Raw genomic sequence first — 22,192 nt, 5'->3', positions numbered from 1 at the left:
AAATATATGTAATAATTAGCATTTCTCCATAGCAATCCATGCAGCAGGACAAAAGTTATGCAAATTCCAGAGTAACTTCTCAAGCTTTTGAATGGCATATGGAGTATGAATATTTTTTCTGCTTTTTCTCCAATACTAGGTTTTAAAAAGTGATGCTATATTTTATGCCATTTCTTCATGTAAATTACATAGTTCTGAGAATGAAAATACAGTATCTGTTGATCAACAAGATTGTTAATTTCGTTGTGTTCTAGTTTGAACATGATCTTATGAGAATGTGTAATGCATGTTTCTTCTGAGATTAAGAAAGGAGCCAGTCTTAAAACAGATATAATGATGGAAGTGAATTCAAAACCTTCAATTCATTCCTAATTATACAACATAATAAATGATATCTGAGTATTTATCACACTAAGGGTGATGAAGTAATCAGCATTTCTTTCAAAATTGAATCTTTATTGTCTCCTTACATTAAATATGATGTGATGATCTATATTCCACTCAATCTGTGCTTCATTTATCCTTAAGATTCTAGCTAAAAGTTTGTACATAAAACGGGTTTTGATTTTCCTTACTGTGTTTTAAACTAAATAGCTATAGAAAGCCACACTTTATTAGGCTCTGTTACAAATTAAACTAGAGTATTTGTAAATAAGTCCTCAGTTACATTACTTTTATATGTGATACATATTTTAAATGCAGTTTTATGTTTATAGGGTCCTCCTGGCGCTGCAGGTGCAGAGGGAAGACAAGGTGAAAAAGGCGCTAAGGTAAAATATACTTTGTAGGTGTTATGCTTGAAAAACTCATTGTTCATTGAGCGACATCTATTCCAGTACTTTTAATAAAATGATAAAATATCTTCTTTCTTCATTATGAGTGTGTTCACGTATTTTATTTTCTAACAGGGAGAAGCAGGAGCTGAAGGTCCTGCAGGAAAAACTGGCCCAGTTGGTCCTCAGGGACCTGCTGGAAAGCCTGGCCCAGAGGGTCTTCGGGGCATCCCTGGCCCTGTGGTAAGCATCTGTGCTGAAATATGTCATTTTGAAAAGAACATCTTATTTCTAAAAAAAAAAAAAAAAAAAAAAAAAACCGAATGAAAATGTTTATGTCAGCATTATTTTATAAATTACCGTGTGGATGTTTCATGAGAATTCAGTAAATATTATGTAATAATTAAAGACAGGGATTTTTTAAATATATAAGTATGTCATTTATTTAATAAGTTCACAGTGGAATTCTAACTTATAATGCTAGACTAGAAAACCAAACCCTGAGATCTCAAAGACGTAAAAATTCTGTACATGCTTCCATCAATCCATATATGTGTGTGTATGTATGTGCATGTAGACATAAACACAGAAAGTAAAAAAAACTGAAAAAAAATTCCTTATAGTATTTGTAGATGTTCTCTATGTGATGGAATGCTTTCTTTCTTTTTTGTATTACCAAAATTAAACAACAGGGGAAAAAAATCTGCTTTTGTTAATTTAAAAAATCAATCATATTTCTTTTTCCACAGGGAGAGCAAGGTCTCCCTGGAGCTGCAGGCCAAGATGGGCCACCTGGTCCTATGGTGAGTAGCACCTTATGTGTCATTTCGAATTCCAGAAATGAAATTACTCATAAGCTAGAATTCATGAAATTTTTTCTTGTAAATTGGTTATATGTAGGATAATATTCAAGGAACTGAAATTACTCAGATCTAAAAAGAGGAAAATAATACTAACTGGTAAGTTATTTGGAAAATATGCCCTTGATCAGAAAATCGTTCCTTTCTTATGGACATTGGATGTAACAAAAATTTCCACTCTGAATAAAATGCCACTAATGGCCCAGCCAGTTCTTTTCCAAATGTGGATAGTTCCCCCAAATGCATGCAATTACACTTAGTTTCCTGGCACTTCATTTAAAAGAATAGCGTTGGCACAGACATCCAGTGATTATTTCACCACATAAATTGTTCTCTTCGTGAGTCATACGGGCTGAAAGATAAAACATTAACCCCCATGAGTGAAGAGAGGTGTAATTATTACAACACTGAAGCTTGGTTACTATCATAAACGTTATATGCAAACAACACACTTGGGAAATGGAGTACAGCATTCAGTTGACCAGCCTATGGTTCATACATGGAGTTTATTGTAGGAGCCAAGGCTATCCTTGCTATAAAATTTGGGCAGAAAGTGAGAATCTAAGCCTCGCCTTTAAAATCGTTGCTTGCTAAGTGACAGATTCTGTTTTATGGTAGAGATACCTGAACTTCATTGTCCCATAATAATGACAATATAAAGGGATTAATTAAAACAGGAAGCAATATATAGCGCCCTTTGCAAGTGTAATGTCTGTTGGTTTAAATAGAGTCCTAAGTAAAGAAATTTAAATCTTATAAAACTGCCTCTTACCATGAATATATCAGTTACCTCAGAAATGTGTACGTGCTCAGAAAGCCATCAAAACTGAGATTTGTGATCTTAATTATTCTGGAGAATTTGGCCATTCCTTTTAGTAAAGATGTTACAAAAATTTTCTCTAACATTTCAGATATTTCCTAAAAGTTACAGAGATTTTTTTTACGTTTCACTGAAAAGTTAAAGATCACTTATTTTAATAACTGGACAGAGGTTACCAAATTTTGAAATTATCAAATCTGATCATGAACCCATTGGCATAGGAACAGGGGCTTGGCTGAAGCAGGATCCGCTGCTCCACATCTGCACCACTATTCAGGGAATATTCTAAATAATATGCTAAACCCCTAACGGTGCAGAGTCAAGAGCCCAGGAAAAAAATGCTTCACCTTAATATCACCCTAAAATTTGCCAAAGGTTTTTCTTATTATTTCACATTTTCCAATAAGTATTCTGACCTTTCTCCAGATGAAATAAAAAAACATGCTGGAGATTTCCTCCAGCTAATATTAAAAATAAAACCATCAGACGTACCACCTGACTCTGGCTTGGAAAAGTTTATATTTATGAATCTTAGGTAAATGTGGGTTTACAGAGCAAGGAGCTGAACAACTCACACCCTTCTGGGCAGTGAAATGAAGAGCATCAGAATCAAGCAGCCTGAATGCCATTCCTTTCTCTGACTGCTCATTTTATCAGAGAGTACTTAGAATGTGAATATACGGTAGCATTTTCATAGCATCAAATAGTTTGACTGTGATATCTAATTTTAACGAAAATGCTACTTGGTCTTCATGAGATGAGGATGGGTGGAGAAATCATCTTCAGGTTGTCTTTTATAGCAGTTCAATGAGCTTTTCAACTCAGCTAAGAAATACTTATTTTAGTAGGCAATTTTAGATTAGACTCAGAAGTGGTATATCGTGATTACTGGTTAAGATCATCGACTCTCAACCCAAGTGCCCTGGTTTAAAAACGAGCACTACTGCTTGCTTGGTGGATGACTTTTAGGAAAGTTACTCAGTTTTTTTTAAGCTTTAGATTTCTTGTCTATGAAATGAGAATATGCATAGTATCTGTCTTACAGGGTATTATGACATTAAAATGAATTAAATGGGGATATTAATATCTTTTACCCTATGGGATTCTTATGTTAATTAAATGAGTTATTTGTTAAAAAAAAAACTTAGACCATTTGCTATTTAAGCAACAGTTTATTAACTTTATGTTAACCTTTGGATTGGAAATTCTTTGGTCTAGAGTGAGACAAACATCTGTTCAAGCTCTTACCGTGATATTTTGTATTTGACCACTCTATATGATCAGCTATACTAGAGTTTAAATACTGTACAGTTTTTATTTTTTACCTTAAAATTTAAATATTTCTCATGGTAAAAATTAAACTTTTACATATGCATGAATGTTATATATAGATAAATATTCAGAATCATCATGTGGAACTAAGAATAGATAAGTAGCACATGTGAAGGAAAAGAGGACGCTAAGGACAAGGATGAGACGGTATAAAGAATGTTTTGGCTGATTTTTTTTAACCTGTTTTTTTTTTTTTAGTAAATAGTCAACAAAAATCAAATGGGAATAAAATTGAGTGTTTAGGAGAGAATCATAATCATTCTACATTCTCTCCCCTGCTGCTTAGTCAAAATTTACATGATGTAATCATTTTAAACTAATTATTTTATCTTTTGAAGGCATGATTAGTATCTATTTTAGTTTAAGCTTTTATTTTGTTTTGTTTCATAATCTTTCATTTTAAGAACCTACTTGTTTCAGTATAGCTGAAAAATTGGTCAATAATTATCTTTGGACATGCTTACCTTACTATTATCACACATTAATTCTTTTCACATACTGATAAATAAAATATTTGATAACGTCATTTTAAAAAATAGTAAGTGCCTGAATAAATGGTAGGATGCGTTACTGAATTATATTTTTATTTTTTTAAATGCTACATTTAAATGATCTGTAAACAGGTTTGAGATGCATAACATCCTGTAATGACTAAGCAGGTTGACTGATTAAACAATGATTAAACAACAAAGCATTTGCTTTCCACCAAATTAAGCATCAGTTCACAATATTACATTTTAAATAAAATGTAGGATCTGTAGTTTCTTTAACTTCAGGGCTCTAAAATTTTGAGATGCATATCCAAGCAAATATTCTGCACAACATAATACCACAGGGGAAATATTTGGTTGTGTATTCTAGGCACTTAAAAATGTATCACCCCTGTTTTCCTTTTCCCTTTATTACTTATGAATTATGTATTTCTCTAGGGTTTTTCAATTTACAGTATCCTAAAGAGGAAACAGAAAATATGTGTACCTGAAATAACATTTTTATATGCAGAGCTGATATTTTTGATATGTTCCAGGTTCAGAGGGTTATTTATAACTGCTATCAACATCATAACTTCACCAATTTCTATTTCCAACTGGTGAAAATGATAAGAAACTGATTTTGCTTGGCAAATTCCTCCTTAGATATAGTTCATAATTTTATAAGAGATTAATACCTTAGAGGAATTAAAGCTCATTTCCTCTAACTCCTTCATGAATAATATTTATAGAAATGATTTAAAATGCATCATAAACACAAATAATGTCTAGTATGTTTCTCATTAAACTTGAGCAATTAGCATCCCTAGTATTTCTTCTGTTTTGCTGCTTTAGAATCACTATTAGAATGGGATGAGAAAGCTAATTGGTAACTATCTGTACCATGTCAAAAACAAATTATAATAATTAACATTTACATGACATTTCACTATATGCAGTGCTTTTGTAGGCCTGGTTTTTCTTTCATTATGACAATTCTCTGACACAGTTATTGTTAGAATACTTTTTAAAATAAAACTCTGAGATAAGAAAGCATAGACCCTAGATTGCCCAGCTAATGAGTGGTAGACCTGAGATGCTGAATGAAGCAGTGATTGGAATATTGATGCCCCAAAGGCCACATCCCTATTAGTTCTCCCACTTGCAGCAAAATTTCTGTAGAATATATTGTGTGCCTACAAGAGTTTGAATGTAAAAATGAGAAAACAGAGATAGAAGAAAAATCTGGCCTCTTTAAATAGTTTTGTATTTTCAATCTAAAGAATGTATTTACTTTTAACTTACATACGTTAATTTTAACCAATATTTTTAAATGGTTTCTGTCACTGGTACAAGTATATGGTTGTTTCATGGAATCACATTTTTATTAGGGCTGTTTTTTAATGCTTTTTTACGCCATCTTGTTCGAATATGTAGAAATTTTGGCATCTATCCTGATGGTCATAAGACCTCAAAAAATTATTTTATTATTTCCATTACTCATTTTATTATTCCTCTAAAAGTGTGCTTTTAGGCAACATTATTTTCCCAACAAATAATTCACCAGGCCTTTCTGATGAGATCAGAGAAAAGTAGATGCAAAATATATTTCCTTAATTTTAAAACTGTTGAACTAGCAGACTAAATGCATAGTGTTTTTATTTTACCATAGATGATATCCTTAATGCATCTCTGGTTTGCATATTTATTTAGTAGATTTGGGACCTAATGCCACAGAACCACGTTCCCCAAACCTTAATGGGTAACAAACCTATGAAACAGATTGCTGGTCTCTAACTCCAGAATTTCAGATTCGGTTGGTGTGGATAAAACCTAGGAATTTGCTTTTCTAATATGTTCACAAATGAGGCTAACACTGCTGGTCTGAGGATCACACTTTGAGATCCACTAAGATAGAGTATTTGTCAAGAGATTTAACAAAGTGGCATGGTTGCTTATTTTTACACAAAAAAGAATCTAAAGTGAATTGACATAAATTTACATCTGAGGATTAATACTTTTCATATTAGAAGATTATCAAGCACATTCACATTTAAAATTGTACCTAATTTCTGTGAAAATAATTTTATCTATTGTTAATAGAATGATGTAGGGAAATTGTTCACTTTTATATCAATACTTACAGAATGTCAAATGCATTCCTAATTAAAACAAATATAAATATTTCTAATAAAAGTCCAAAATACTATTGTTACATAGGACTGACTTGTAGCAGTATTCTTTCTCTCCTCTGATGTTCAGAATTTCAGTTTGTGTAGCTGGCTTGAGAAACTAAGGGATGGAAAGGGCTCATCTATTCAACCTCACAGTATCCCCTTGGGACAGGAATATAATCCTAGGTTTACAGATGAGAACCCTGAAGCTCTCTTTAGCTAGCTAATTTAAATTGCTAATTAGAGAGGCTGGCTTCTATCCCAAATCTGTTCTATTCTGAACCCATGTTTTTATATTACATCATGCTGCTGGGATTAGATCCATGGCATCAAAAATGATGAACTGGGACTTAATGTACTCTTTCACAGTGAGGACTCAAATTATCTAGGTAGGGGGGCAAAATTAGTCATGGTAGCCTTGTAGAAGATACTATGGTAAAAACTAATCATAAGTTTGGTTAAAGTTAAAACAATTTGATTTCTAAGTGGCATGTTAAAATCATTATTGAAATTATAATTCAAATAACTCAATTAAATCTACATAACTCAAACTCATAGAGAAAACTCGTTTTTTCCCTTTGTTTCTTCACGTGGTACTTGTTGTAGGCAGTAGTGACTCACGTGTTGTAGGTATTCTGGCCCTGATTCCATCAATCACATACTTAACAAACCACCAGTCAGTTACATTTCTTCTAACAGAATCTGTTCAACTTGTTGTAATTTCAGAACAAGGATCTTATTTTGTGTTGCCTTCAGTTTGGAGTACACTAATTTTTATATAAAGGAGTTTGTTAAAAAGTTATCAATATGAATATTTTCATGACTAGAAGTCAGGACTAGGAGTTAGTTGCTAAAGTCATGCCATAATTTTCACTAAAATATAATTCAGCATAAATGGATAAATCCATTGTCCTTGGACTATAAGAAGGGTTAAGTTATTAAAATAGAGGTCCGATAATATGAGAAAAGTAAATTATCTTATTATTACATTTACAAATCATTTAGATAAGAGATTCAACTCAGGAATTATAGCTAAAAATACTATCTTTGGAGTTTACATAGGAAAAATGATTAAAAATGGTCAGTTGACTGTCAAAAGGTTATTGAAGTTTTTATCTTTAAATTTTACTGGAAATATAGTAACCTTTAAATGTGAGTTTAGCACTAAAGTATTTGATTAAATGAATGTGTAATTTGGAAACCTCTTCCTCTAAAATTAGTGTAATTAAAAATGCATCATTTCTTCTCAACTAAAAAATCAAATAGACCATGTCCTATTTCTAATTTCATATTTATTCAATCAAACTTATCAATATTATATTTTATTATTATGGTTAAATATCAAACCATTCAGTTTGATTATTTAAAATCCTGAAAAATAAACACTGATTTTTAATAATTATTTTGAACTCTGTCATATTATCAAAACCAGCTTTCCCTATGGATAATATTATGATTCTCTAATCTGTACTTACTCCATGTATGTTTATTATTTCTCATTATTTAGGGACCTCCTGGCTTACCTGGTCTCAAAGGTGACCCTGGCTCCAAGGGTGAGAAGGTAAGAATTAAAGAATGTGTTATTACTTGATACAACATTGTAAAATGATTATAAATCAATAAAAAAATGTTAAAAAAAGAGAGAGAAAACAAAGAATGTGTTATTATAATTTTGATATCCTAATAGCAGAGACAATAATTTTGCAAATTAAAATTACTCAAAAGGAAATTTCAAAGGATACCTTTGTCATTCTAATCAAGAAAAAAGCTGTCCATCTCTAGCTTACAAGATGAATCTAGAAAAGAGAAAATATCCAAAGTAGTAATGAAAAGTGTACCAGAATTCAGTGTTCTGTTTCTCAATGTTCCTTTGTGGGAACCATATGGAGAAAACATATGGTTATACTAAAATAACTATTCAGAAAATAAACAGAATAACAAAATGCCCATTTTTTAGAGTTTTTCAAAATGAAAATAAAAAGTTTAAATGAGACTTATCTTTTGGATAATGATTTGAAGGATATGCATTCTCTATTGCATCAAATAGTTAAAGAAAATAAACCTTTTTTAGAACAACATTAATATTTTTAACTATTTTTAAGTCTCAAAGTGTTTCTTAGATACTACAAATACCTGAAGAATAGAAATCATTTCACATAAAATAAGATGCTTATGAAAATAATGAATTTTCAGTTGTTTGTTTCACCAATATTACTTATAGTCTGTATTGGTCTTTTAGTTGAAGGAATTCTCTTTAAGTGGAACTCTAAATGTGGTATTTCTAGAAAGCATTTGTTTGACCATATTCCCAACCCTTAATAAAGGTCTCACTTAATGTAAGCAGGATGATCCTGTTAGGTGAGGGGAAGAGGTTCTTAATCCTGTATTTCATTTAGAAAGGGTTAAAATGTTATCTAATTTAAATTATTTTGACTATAATTTAACATATGGTTGTAATTTATATATTGTTAACATTTATTTGCCTCCCAAAGGGACATCCTGGTTTAATTGGCCTGATTGGTCCTCCAGGAGAGCAAGGTGAAAAGGGTGACAGGGGACTCCCTGGAACTCAAGGATCTGCAGGAGCAAAAGGGGACGGAGTGAGTAAAGACAAAAATCATTTTCCTTACTCCCTTCCAATCATATACCCACACACCTGCACGTATTCCTTTAAACATGACCAAGGAAGTGATTAATCTTAAGTCAATGACGTTTTCAAAAAGAAATTTATTTATCCTTAGAGTAAATAAATTAAAAATATGACTTAAGTTAAAGATCATAAAAATTATAGTCCAATGGCTAATTACATAACATTTATTGAATCCCCAACACATGCAAATGATGACTCCGAAGGCTGCAGAAATGTAAAGATGTATACGTAGAGAGGGAGACATTGCAGCAAAATGGAAAAGCAAAAACAGATTCTTTCAAAACTTATTTCTTAGATTCAAAATGGAAATTTTAGGCTATGCTCATGTATTTTTGTTTTGGCTAAACTGCAGTCTGCATTGTTTTGCAAAATGTGAAAATGGAATAGCTGAGAAAAACGCTTTAATTTGGATAATTCTCTCCGTAGGGAATTCCAGGTCCTGCTGGTCCCATAGGTCCACCTGGTCCCCCAGGCTTACCAGTAAGTATGAGACAAAAGAATTTTATAAAGTAAACTTATAAATATACCGAAGAGACACAGATGCTCCAGTTTTGTCTGTACTTTTGCCTCTGCACTTTCCAGGGTCCTCAAGGTCCAAAGGGTACCAAAGGCTCAACTGTAAGTACCTTTCTCTTTGGCATTTAAATTTTTCAGCAAAGCCGACCCAAATGCCTTGTTCTCTATTTATCTTGTTCCTTATTCTTTCTAACAGGGACCTGCTGGCCAGAAGGGTGACAGTGGTCTTCCAGGACCTCCAGGGCCTCCGGTAAGTGCATGGTAATAAGAGTGATATTCTGGCAATTGGCATCCTAAGACTGCCAGCAATTTCTCTGAATTCATAAGGATGAAGAAGCACATTCTGTCAAAGTGCTGATTTTCTAGGAAATAGCAACTACCTTAACTAAGTACTCAGGTCTCCATGCCAAGACCGGTCTTTTAATTGGTTTCACTCTTTGAATATAAAGAAACCTTAACTATATATTGTAACAATCTTGTTTTATTAGTTTTTCAAGAAAATCATATACTTTTATGTTACATTTTCATGAAAGCAACTGTTTGTTTGCCACAAAGATACCTTAAAACCTAGGAATAAAAACAAAACTTCAGATATTTGGCATTTTTTTCCTACTGCATATAATAATAATAAAAACAATAATAATAGCTGCCATTTGTTGACACTGACGTTTTCCAGACTTCACCCAACTGTTGTGTTAGATCCACGTGAAAAAATTTGAGTCTTCCTTCTTGAACTTGTTTTGAAGCCATATGTGGATTAGTTTGCTAGGACTGCAGTAACAAAGTACCACGAACTAGGTGCTCAAACAGCACAAATGTACTGTGCAACAGTTCTAGGGGCCAGAAGTCCTAGATCAAAGTGTCAGCAGCATTGGTTCCTTCGGAAGGGTGCAGGGGAAGGTCTGAGACCCCTCACCTTGGCTTCTAGAAGGCTGTCTTCTTTTGTCTCTTCACAATGTCGTCTATGTGTGTCTCTGTGCCCAAATTTCCCCTTTTTAGAAGGGTACCAGTCATATTGGAATAGGATCCACTCCAGTGCCCTCATATGCATTTGCTTTATTAATTATAGCTACAGCTACTCCACTGCTAAATAAGGTCTTTCTCTGAGTTCCTAGGGCTTAGGACTTCTGTGTAGGAATTTTTGTGTAACTTAATTCATCACAATATGAATTAACTATTTGGTGTAGTTCTACTCTTACACGTATGTACAGTCAAGTCTGGTTGCACTTTTTTTACGTTTGTTAATTGATATATTTAAGTTAAAAGTTGAATGTTTCATCATATAAAAACTATTATCAAGTACAATAGACAACTCATTATATTGCACAAGAAACGTAAACTGTTGTTTTAATCTTCAGAGACTAAAATCTTGTTGCAGAGATAGGGCAAGTAAATGAGGAAGAATTAATAAGGAAAGTAGCATACATGCCATATGTCCACACAAATCTGTGCTGTTACTTGTATAGAAAAAGGTCCAGAAATCATCTGATTTCTGTGCCTACCTCAATATCTCTACTAGATTATTTTTTTAAAAACTTACAAAGTTTATATATAAAGATATATATGTCAAAAAGATATATATGTTATACATACACATTAGCAATTAGAGAAAACATTGAAAATAGGAAAAACATTGAAAAGTTGAACAAACCATAATTTCTTATAACAATAACATAATCAGCAGTAACTAATATCTGCAGAATGTTGTACCTTAGGACACAATTACATGCCCGTCATCTCTTTCACAGGGTCCGCCTGGTGAAGTCATTCAGCCTTTACCAATCTTGTCACCCAAAAAAACGAGAAGACATGCAGAAGGCATGCAGGCAGATGCAGGAGATAATATTCTGGATTACACTGATGGAATGGAGGAAATATTTGGTTCCCTCAATTCCTTGAAACAAGACATTGAGCATATGAAGTTTCCAATGGGCACGCAGACCAACCCAGCCCGAACTTGCAAAGACCTGCAGCTCAGCCATCCTGACTTCCCAGATGGTATGTTAATAGTACATGGACAAGCGAGTGTACTGAGCCTCTCAGTGACCGAGGTGCATTGTCAGCTCATTAATTCTACTTAAATGTTTAATATAGTCTGTAAATAAAACCAAAGCAAACGATTATAATTCAAGATCTACTTTGGAAAATCTTTGTCTTGTTAAATAAGGTTTCCTTAAATATAACAAAGTCATTTTGGAATGATTAAGATAACACAAATGCATTTTGCCTTGTAGTAAGTTTGGTTTTAAGTGTTCACATAGATGTTACCGTATAATAATTTATATCCTATGTCCTAACTTACTTTAAAATTAATATGATTAAGTAGCATAACTGAATCACATGTGACCTATCAGTTTAGCAATGATTTAGTAAATATAATATTTTAAAATATATTTTTATTGAAGTATAGTCAGTTGACAATGTTGTATCAATTTCTGGTGTACAGCACAATACTTCAGTCACATAGGAACATGCATATATTCATTTTCATATTCTTTCAACTGTAAGTTACTACAAGATCAATAGAACATTTAAGAATTACGGTTGTTTGAGGCAAACGTTTATTTCATTGATCCACGAATAACCAAAACAACTGTGAACGATTTACTTGTAATAATAATCAGGAAAGTTTATTATATGAATTATTTGACAAAACCTTCACATACCCATTCTCAGAAGGAACCAGTTCCAAGTATCCGAAGTTAATTGACTAACTCACACAACACTAAACTAACAAGAGGCTAGATGTGCATGTGATTTTAAATCTCCCACTTTATGTGGAAATAATTTGCTACTCTTCTTACTCGTGGGACAATATTATTTTGCACTTTTGATAATATAATGACTGTTACAACTGAGATCTTTCTAAAGAACTCAGTACAGTTAGAGAAGTTTCATGCAATTCAGGAACAAGAATGTCATAAAATCATATCTCAGTCAAGCACAGCCTGTTAAAATGAAAACGCAGGTAATTAGTAAAGGTTCTTTACAAATCAATATCAAAGGTCTTCAAACTTGTAATATATTTATTTGAAAAAGATACATTTAGTTTCGTATTAATTGAGTAATTTATAAGGAGAATGACCCAGACTTCTGATCTAGCTGACTAAGGTAAATCATACACACGTAGCTGCAGATTACATGTGAAAGATGGCAGCATGTGCCGACAGCACAAAACAACGTGTCATTAATTAGATAGAACCTGAGCAGTCAAGAAAAAAAATGTGTAAATTTTGGAGATGGAAAGCTTGTTGTAGACTGTAGTTCCCTGTGGTTTCCATATATTAAGTAGCTCTATTATTTCTTGATTGTGTTAATTAATTACAATTAAATATTTATTCATTTAGCAGTGCCAGGCACTGTTCTTCAGGCAGAGATGCACAGATAAACCGAAAGAATGATGCTCTCGATCTACTATTGTCTAATGATGGAGACAGATAAACCATAAGTATCAGTAATAGCGCACTATGACAGATACAGGTTTCCCCTGCTCTCGGAAATTAGAGAGTTCCTGTGAAACCTGCAAGCCAAACTGGCATAAAGCACAGAAGCAATTACTCTAGGATACATCTTGCTAAAGGATGCACAAAATAAATCGAGATAAACCACAGATGCTCACGGACACAGTTCAGAGCTATGGGGCTTGATGCGGAGATGCTGGGTGTAGCTCCGGGGAAGGAGCTTGGCGGTGACGCTCTCACTGCTCCGGGTTCACGCTGCCTCTGTAACTGCTTGTTGCCAAACACATGCTGAATGCTCTTTTCACTTTACACCTTGTTTTGTAAAAGCAAAAGTCCACTTCCAATTTCTTTCTGTTAGAGAAAACAGATACTAATGTAGGTCTTTCATAAAAGCCAACTGGAATAAAGTGAGCTTTCAAAAAGAAGGGGAATACCTGTATTCTGAAAAAGAAAAAAAAACCCTGGGTATTTAGATAATTAGGGAGTGATTTCATTTTGGATAAATAGGATGTCACTATTTGAGGAAGTGTCATTTGAGCTGAAACCTTAAAGAGATAGCCAGTCATGCAAAGAATCAAAAATGTATTCCAGGCAGAGGATATGGGATATTTGCAAAGCTTTAAAGAAGACAAGATCTTGGTGTCTTAAAGGAACTGAAAGAAGATCTCTGTGGCTGCAATAATGAGCAAAATGAAAAATGGCTTGAAGTGATTTGAAAGGAAGCAAGATGGAATCAAAGGAGGCTGGTTAAGAAGCTGTCAGACTAGTCTAAGCAAGAGATAATGGTGGCCTGATTTAGGGATGTGTCAGTAGAAATAGGAAGTGAATCAATTACAAATGAATTGAACAAGGTATTCATAGTAGTCATGGTATTCATCCTGAATTTATTGAATAAAGGTATCTAAGTAATTAAGTGTATGTTACTTGAAATAATATTTAATAACTGCTAACTGAATAAGACAAGATCAAAAATGCTTACCATATAATTCTAAATTCTAAATGAAAGATCAAAGACTGAGTGGTTGTTCTGGATGGTAAAATCTTGGATGATTTTTATTTTCGTGTATATTTTTGCCTGAGAATTTCGGTTTGTTCCAGATGTGAATGTAATGGTGTAATCAGGGAAAGTCCAAATGTTTTTTATTCGACAATTCATTTCAAAAAGCAAACTGGCATTGGATTTTCAGGAATTCCATTACTAAGCTAAGCAGTTGGAGCTTTTAAATCATTCAAAGTTCATAATCAATGGATTGACATAATTCAAATGAGTATTTGAGATGAAGTGGCAGCATGAAAAATGGTAGGAGAAAAGCAAAGTCATCATCACATGTTTATCAATTCTGCCTCCTGATAGTTCTTATTAACAAAAACCCCATTGTCAGTTATTTAAGGAATAACTTTATGTCAGTCCCACTACTTAGTATCTTTACTCACTTAACACTAAATTAACAGGCATGGTCATTCACATGGTAATACTTGTTCCATACCATTTAGATAATAGAATTAATAGCAAACTGTGTTTCAATATATAAAATAGACCTTCTTCTTAGGATCCCATTCAAAGGGAGAGGACATTTACTACAAAAAGTTTTTACTGTAAAATAAAGCAGAAGTATGACCCTGAGGCTAAGTAGAGGTGATCACTTCCATCCTACAGATTAACAAATCAAGAAGAATATTATTACATGAATAGATTACTTAAGTAGTAAATGATACATATAAGATTTAGAGTTGAGGATGTCTGATTCCAGTGTACTTGCAATTCATTACACATGGATAAATAGAATGCTGATATTTGAGGAGATGGGATTTAATCTGAAACTTAAACATAATAGACATGCTAAGAATAAAAAAAAAGGATGTTCCAGGCAGAGTGTATGGGGCCTTTAGCAAAGCTTTGAGCAGACAAGACAAAGGGTCGCTCTTTAACTAGTCAAACATACACCTCAATTTGACCAAAGACATAAAAGGGATTCATGTGGGAATAGATCAATGAATATTCATTTTTTTCTTATTTCTCTAATAAAACTTGGTATATAATATACTCAGTTCTTGATATAAATGTATTTGTATGTGACATGTTTTTTTCCTACTTCCAGGTGAATATTGGATTGATCCTAACCAGGGTTGCTCAGGAGATTCCTTCAAAGTTTACTGTAATTTCACGTCTGGTGGTGAGACTTGCATTTATCCAGACAAAAAATCGGAGGGAGTAAGTACCAATCTGTTTTGGTGGTGACTCTTGACAGTTCTTGCCGTGTTTTTGCAATATTGAACTAAACAGGAAAATTACTGTCATATTTTCATTTATCTGCTTTTCTTACAGGGTAATTAGAGCATTTCATTTGCAGAAACATGAATAGACACCAAAGTGACACACACAGTTAATAAATACTTCTCTTCTTATTTTTCACCCAGATGTATTCTTTATGCACCTGCTTACTCTCTAAAATTCTGTGGCTTTCCATGACACAGCGCAGTTGATTCTCAGATTTTAGTGCATACATAATATTTTTCATTCCAAGTACCACGTGGTAGAACTCACAGCTGTATAGTATGCTCAGAAACACACTTTTATAAAGTATGAATCTTTCACATCAAATAAAAGTATCTCTGCACTTGTGTACTTCTTAAAAGTTTAGTCTCTTCAAACACATTTCTTGATTCTCTCCTAGCGGTCTCAGTATTTTTGAGTTCTGTCTTTAAGGCCACAGGCAAATGATTAATATAAGACTTTTCACCAGCATAATTATAGTCTCCAAACATTTGATAGATGGGAAATTTTGACTTTATTTCTATCCTCTTAATAAATCACATTCTTCTTAGTAAGCAGTGTGGGCACAGAAATTCCTTACAACAAGACAAATAGCTGAAAGTGTGACTAATCTCTTTAGGAGAGACGTTGTTAAGTTTGTAAGTAAAGGATCCGTCTTAGGGGCAGGAGACAAAGCAACATCTGTTTCCTAACACGCTTGGTAGGTAGTGAAGCATAAGAAAGCTCCCCCAGCCCACCAGGAAGTGTGGGAAAATGGAAACACCTCCCCTTACAGGATTACGCAAATTCCCTCTAGTGAGGCCTCATATACCTTTATACTTTGCTGATCTCTGCAAAGCAAAACAGTAAATGAAGATCTGTAGAGGATTCTAAACATTATCCCAGCAGGGGATGATCAGGCTTGCAGCAATGATTTTTCCAAGCATCCTGCTGTTAGTTACTGGCTGGATACTTCAGGATGCCTCCCTTGGCTATGAAATACTGATGGTATGAGCCTTAATGGCAGATGCCAGCTGGCATTGTAAGTGTTTCCTTTGCAAGGGGATACCTAAGAGTTCCACCCATATCCCCTACAGCCGACCCTTAGTATGCCCTTACCAGGTTATTTTCCCCATTTCTTTTTGAGCAATTAAAGAAAACAGGAAGAAAATGACTCAGTCTTTCCTAAATGGGGATTCATAAGATCTATCTCAAATTTTGCTCTTTACCTCATTGTGTATAATCCAGGGTAGGCCATTTTGAAAACCATTTAGCATCTTAGTCTTACTGAAAATTATTGATACATACACAATACTGTTCATAATTTTAACCCATTTTAAAATTTTCCTGTACCTTTGCAACAGGTGAGACTTTCATCATGGCCAAAGGAGAAACCAGGAAGCTGGTTTAGTGAATTTAAGAGAGGAAAACTGGTATGTTATCACCTCAACATGCAATGGTTTATGTTGAACCTTGTAAATGAAGCTCAAATTATGTATCTCCAGACTCTTAACTGTGAAAATCTAAATTACACTAAGCAGGATTTCATGTGTTCCCCAGTTTGCTCCATCTAAATCTGTTAGACCACTTTGGGATTTTAGAAAGAAGTCCTAAAACTTTTGTATCAAAAAACATAGAATTATATTAAATTTACTAAAATAATAAGATCAAATAAAATATGCATTTCACTGAGTACCTGAGATAGCTTTCATAAAACAGATTATATTAGAAAATCAGGTACAGACAATATAGTACCTCTTTAGTACCGCTGACTCTATTTCATTTCCTTTATGCTTGAAACCTAATTTGTTCTTTGTTTTCAAATTCAATAAGAACTTTCAGAATGTGAAATGTTGTTTTCCAATTGTTACATCTGGAGATAAAGTGAACTGACTGACCTGACCTTCTATTTGTATCACAGCACAAGTCCGCTTAGGTATTTCCTTACAATTACCACTTTGTGGTTAATAATTTTCTAGAGATATTTTAAGACTAGATGCCAAAACAAAATTTGTACTTAAAGGCTATTCAAAAGTGTATTTGTGTTTAAAATATTAATTAGAATGTATTCAAATTAAAGTTTCTCATCATCCAGATAATTATTCAATAGTTTAATGTTCTTTTAAAAAGCTGTTATTTTCCATTGATGACTATTTATACAGTTATTCCATAAGAACCTCCACATATTAATTAACAACTTTTAGTGAAGTTCTCCACTGGACATAACTCTCTAGTTTAGTCTTCCAGTTACTTGTTAAACACCCATGTTACATCTTTATCTGTGTATGAGTTAAAATACATACACAGATAGAACTCTGTGTGTGGTTTTATTTTTGCTGTTTTGTTTTCCTTAGAGTGAATTTCCCGAGTTTTTTTTTTCCTCCAGCCTCTCAAAGATCCTCCTCATCTGTGCTGTTAATCAGTAAGAATTAAGTAAAACCAACAATAAGGCAGAAAGTCACAGACAACTGCCTTTATACTGACAATCTATAATCCGGGTGAATTTCTTGCTTAATTTTTTTTTAAATCTAGGTTTATATGTTTCAGCTGACCCCAGATACTTCAGTTATACCAATAAAATAATTTATGAATTTGACCAAAAAAAGACAGTTTTTAATAACTTGCTATTAAGACTATTTTCCTGCTCTAAATACAAAATAAGTATTTCCAGATGACAAATATTCCTTTTCATGTCTCAGGCATTATGCTTGGCACTGGTGATACAAAGATGAATATATATAAATATATCGTCCAGGAACAAACAGGCAGGTCTGTGCTGAAGATTAGAAGACCAAAAATGCCTTGTAAGACTGTGGCCCCAAGATGAAAAATGCAGGAACCTGTTGAAAAATGTGAACCAAGTAGATATACTCACAAAATCGGTGAAGTCAAACAACATGAAAATAGTTAAATGTTACATTGCACTGATATTCCTCAATTTTCATTTTCACTATTTTACCACTCTATTATTTGAAAAGATGCATCAATATAATGAAAGATTTCCTGGAAACAAAAGCATTTTTTGTAATATTTACTGACTGATTAGGAACCAGAAGTATAAAGTGATTTTTTTTCCAAGGTAAGTATCGCTGATAGTAACTCAGGTGGAAATACAATCCTTATTTCATAAAATCCTGTCTCTGGATCTTCTGACCCTCAACGCCCACTTTCTTTCATTAAGTGAAAATAGGTTTGCTGACTCATCCACATGCTTCTGGGATCGCAGTTCACTTGTGACAGTGATTTTACTCTTTTATAGCACAAAGGAGGAAATGAGTCTTAATGTGTCTCTTTTCCTCCTATTCCCAGCTTTCATATTTAGATGTTGAAGGCAATTCCATTAATATGGTGCAAATGACATTCCTGAAACTGCTGACCGCCTCTGCGCGGCAAAATTTCACCTACAACTGTCATCAGTCAGTAGCCTGGTATGACGTGTCCTCAGGGAGCTATGACAAAGCCCTTCGGTTCCTGGGATCAAATGACGAGGAAATGTCCTACGACAACAGCCCTTACATCAGAGCCCTGTCTGACGGCTGTGCGGTGAGTGTGATCTCTGCGCGCCTTCTTTCGGTGCTGAGCGGCAGGCGTAACCATCCCAGCTTGGTCCTAAGTCAGATTTCTCTCACACAGTGGACGTCAGTTGTTATGAAGACTTGATGCTTAATTCCAACCTGTTAAAGTATAGTATGTTAGAAACCACTAACACACACACACACACACACACAAACTCTGAACCATACTATAGACACATTTTTAAAGCCCTAACAGAAGGTAATCTTGAATCATATGTTATTTTTATGGAATTATTCCTGATACTTGAATTCTATTACAGCTAGTTATTCTTGAAATGAAAAAAAAAAAAATTCAAGAGCCTGTTTCATTTGCCTCCTTTTAGTCCATGACTCTAAAATGACAAAGGAACCACCACTATACCATTTATACCATAAATAATTCTTACTCCTGTGTGTGTTTTGTTTTTTGGTTTTTTGTTTTAATGAGGGGCTTGCTGATTGGTACCATGTTATGCCAGTTTAGGCAGCTACTGTCAGTTTGTTATTTTATCCTCTGAACTGTCTCACACATGTAGGAATTAGGTAATAGAAAATGACCAAAAGAGCATCCTAACAAGCTCATTGTTTTAGCTGACGCCTGAAGGGAAGTCGCAGTTGCAGACAAACAGAGTAGAGCACACAGAGATCAAAGAGAACGTATTAAAAGGAGCGAGTGTTTTGGATTTCCCAATAGTAATGTGTTGATATTCACAGAATTGACACCTAGCAGCAGAAATGCTTTGACTTTGGCCTTCTTGCATTATAATTTCTATACTATATTCAAATTTTTCTTTAAAAACTTGACTATGTTTTTATATATATATATATTAATTATGATTATAATGGTAAGGATAAATTATTTATGTAGGGGTATGCTCCAGTACCAACATCGGTTTTCATATTGAAATGTATTTATCAGTTCACTGAGAGCCTTTGCAATTGTGCAGTGTGGGTAGTTACGGCTAACTGTTGAATGCAGTTGACATTCAAGGTTTAAAGATACATATGACATCAGTGATGACCAGAAGAGTTCATTACCACACAGAGAACACAATTTTTTTTCCACTCTCCTCTGTCTTACCTTCTTACCTCCATTCAGAGGCTTAAGAAAAAAATAACATATATGTTAAAAATATGAAATGACTTTATGACTTATTATTTCTGCTTAACTTTACAGTCAAGAAAAGGCTATGGAAATACTGTGATTGAAATCAACACACCGAAAATTGATCAAGTGCCTATCGTTGATGTGATGATCAATGACTTTGGTGACCAGAGTCAGAAGTTTGGATTTGAAGTTGGTCCTGTTTGTTTCCTTGGCTAAGATTAGGACAAAGAATATATGAAATCAACAGAAAATACACCTTGGTGCCACCAATCCATTTTATGCCACATGCAAGTTTTGAATAAGGATGGTATAGAAAACAACTTGCTACGTATACATTTACCAATTAAGAAATACCGATGCCCTTGAGGGGGCAGAATCACATGACAAAAGCTTTGGAAATCATAAAATTATGAGATAGTGTGGCTGAGATGGAAACAGGCCTTATTCTTGACTCCCAATTTTCGTCTCTCCTCCTCCTATTTGGATTTCTTTGGTGCTGTAGAAAAAAAAAAAAGAGAAAAATATATATTCATAAAAGATATGGTGCTCACTCCCATCCATCATGGATGTGCTAAAACAGTGTGTTTAATAAATTGTAATTATTTTATGTACAGTTCTATACTGTTATCTATGTGTCCATTTCCAAAACTTGCACGTGTCTCTGAATTCCATCTGCCTCTAATTTTATGACAATTGCAGAACTATGATGGCAATAAATATATGTATTATGAAAAAATAAAGTTGTAATTTCTGATGACTCATTCCCTTTCTTTGACGAATAATAAAATGCCTTTGTATATATTGATGTTGAAGAGTTCAATTATTTGATGTCGCCAACAAATTTCTTAGAGGGCAAAAACCTGGAAGACTTTTGGAAGCACACTCCAATCAGTTCTTCTCTGCTGACCGTAACTTTGCTGAATTTCAGCCAAAAGCATCATGCATTTTGATGCTTTATTCAATGCTATACCTCACCTTTTTCTTTTCAGAGTCCAGGATTTCACAGGATACTTGTATATATGCAAAATAAACAAGCTTATATTTTTTGGACAGGAAATGTGTATGAGAAGCTAACTTAACAAATTCATGTCTCCATCAAGCAATTAATCAGATGTACAATTTTTTTACTACCTTATCTCATCTCATTGTTTTCAGTGTGCTTCAGCCATTCAGATTACTATTAAAAGGTGGAAACTAAGCAATTATTTATGAATTTGTTTAATGTTATATTTTTAATCAGTCAACTTCTTGAATCTGATTCTAAGTTGCGTATTATAATAGTCTCCAAATACTATTTTACCTGCACCTGCCCAACAAGTATCATTTCTTTTCTTTCAAGACAATACACATTATCTGACCTACCTAACTGCTAAATAACATGTGGGTGAACTGTTACTAACAGTGCTTGTTTTAAAAGTCATACTTACTAAAAACAATCAAAACTTTTTTTTTTCCACTAAGGCATTTTCTTTCAGGTAGCTTGAAATAGCAGTAAAATTTAAAAATTAAAAATTGAACTTTGTAACTATTTAAATAATATATGTAAGACTTGAAAATAAATGTTTTATTATTTCTTATATGAAGTGTTAAATTAATTGATACCAGATTTCACTGGAACATTTTCAACTGATAATTTATCACAAAAGACCATACCTGTAATATTGAAATTAAAACGTGAACATTTGTCATTCAGAAGTTCTTTTATTTTTGAAATCAAGTTTGTAAATGTCCTTTCAAGAAGGGAGATATGAATCGTATAAATAAACTCAAGTCTTGTCTACCTGGATTGGTCATTCTCTTTCTTAAATAGGTTTTAAATTACTCTCTGTTGTGGAAAAGGCTTTCAATTCTGTTTCTTGACCATCCAGATTAGAATAGTTTTACACTTCTGGAAAAGAATATTGCTCTTTAGAGATTAGTTGTTTAAATTCTCCACATGTCTAAAATAAAAACACCGCATGGTAATACTCTAATAAAATAAAGATTGGTTATATATAAAATTTCCAAAAATTTTTAATAATTAAGCATTTTACAAAGCCTCAAACATACGTTCATAGTTTCAGCATTAGAAAACTTTTCAGAGCTATTTGAAATAGTCTGTAAATCCTACCTAAAGTAATACTGTTTATCAAGAGGAATTCCATACATCAGACAATTAATGAATGCATAGCAATGAGGGACTATTTCGCATATTGACCTGCTTTGGGAAGCTGCAATATT

The 22,192-nt window shown here is 33.4% G+C and overlaps 1 protein-coding gene across 3 annotated transcripts in view; it reads left to right on the top strand.

Moving 5' to 3' along the window:
• COL11A1 (collagen type XI alpha 1 chain) overlaps positions 1 to 21,752 on the top strand; it is a 491,277-nt gene extending 469,525 nt beyond the window's left edge. For all 3 annotated transcript variants that reach the window (XM_032487215.1, XM_032487218.1, XM_032487217.1), the window contains 13 exons: positions 717 to 770; positions 909 to 1,016; positions 1,523 to 1,576; positions 7,937 to 7,990; positions 8,922 to 9,029; positions 9,506 to 9,559; positions 9,662 to 9,697; positions 9,792 to 9,845; positions 11,344 to 11,593; positions 15,156 to 15,268; positions 16,675 to 16,743; positions 18,620 to 18,853; positions 20,042 to 21,752. In XM_032487215.1, coding sequence (XP_032343106.1) covers positions 717 to 770; positions 909 to 1,016; positions 1,523 to 1,576; positions 7,937 to 7,990; positions 8,922 to 9,029; positions 9,506 to 9,559; positions 9,662 to 9,697; positions 9,792 to 9,845; positions 11,344 to 11,593; positions 15,156 to 15,268; positions 16,675 to 16,743; positions 18,620 to 18,853; positions 20,042 to 20,188 — 1,335 coding nt within the window. In that variant the 3' untranslated portion in view covers positions 20,189 to 21,752. The remainder of the gene's footprint in view (positions 1 to 716; positions 771 to 908; positions 1,017 to 1,522; positions 1,577 to 7,936; positions 7,991 to 8,921; positions 9,030 to 9,505; positions 9,560 to 9,661; positions 9,698 to 9,791; positions 9,846 to 11,343; positions 11,594 to 15,155; positions 15,269 to 16,674; positions 16,744 to 18,619; positions 18,854 to 20,041) is intronic.
• Positions 21,753 to 22,192: the final 440 nt, after the last annotated feature.

The sequence above is a fragment of the Camelus ferus genome, chromosome 9 (genome assembly GCF_009834535.1).
Source record: "Camelus ferus isolate YT-003-E chromosome 9, BCGSAC_Cfer_1.0, whole genome shotgun sequence".
Taxonomy (NCBI): Eukaryota; Metazoa; Chordata; class Mammalia; order Artiodactyla; family Camelidae; genus Camelus; species Camelus ferus.
The sequence above is the reverse complement of the archived record's forward strand: the minus strand, read 5'-3'. Positions and strand labels throughout refer to the sequence as shown.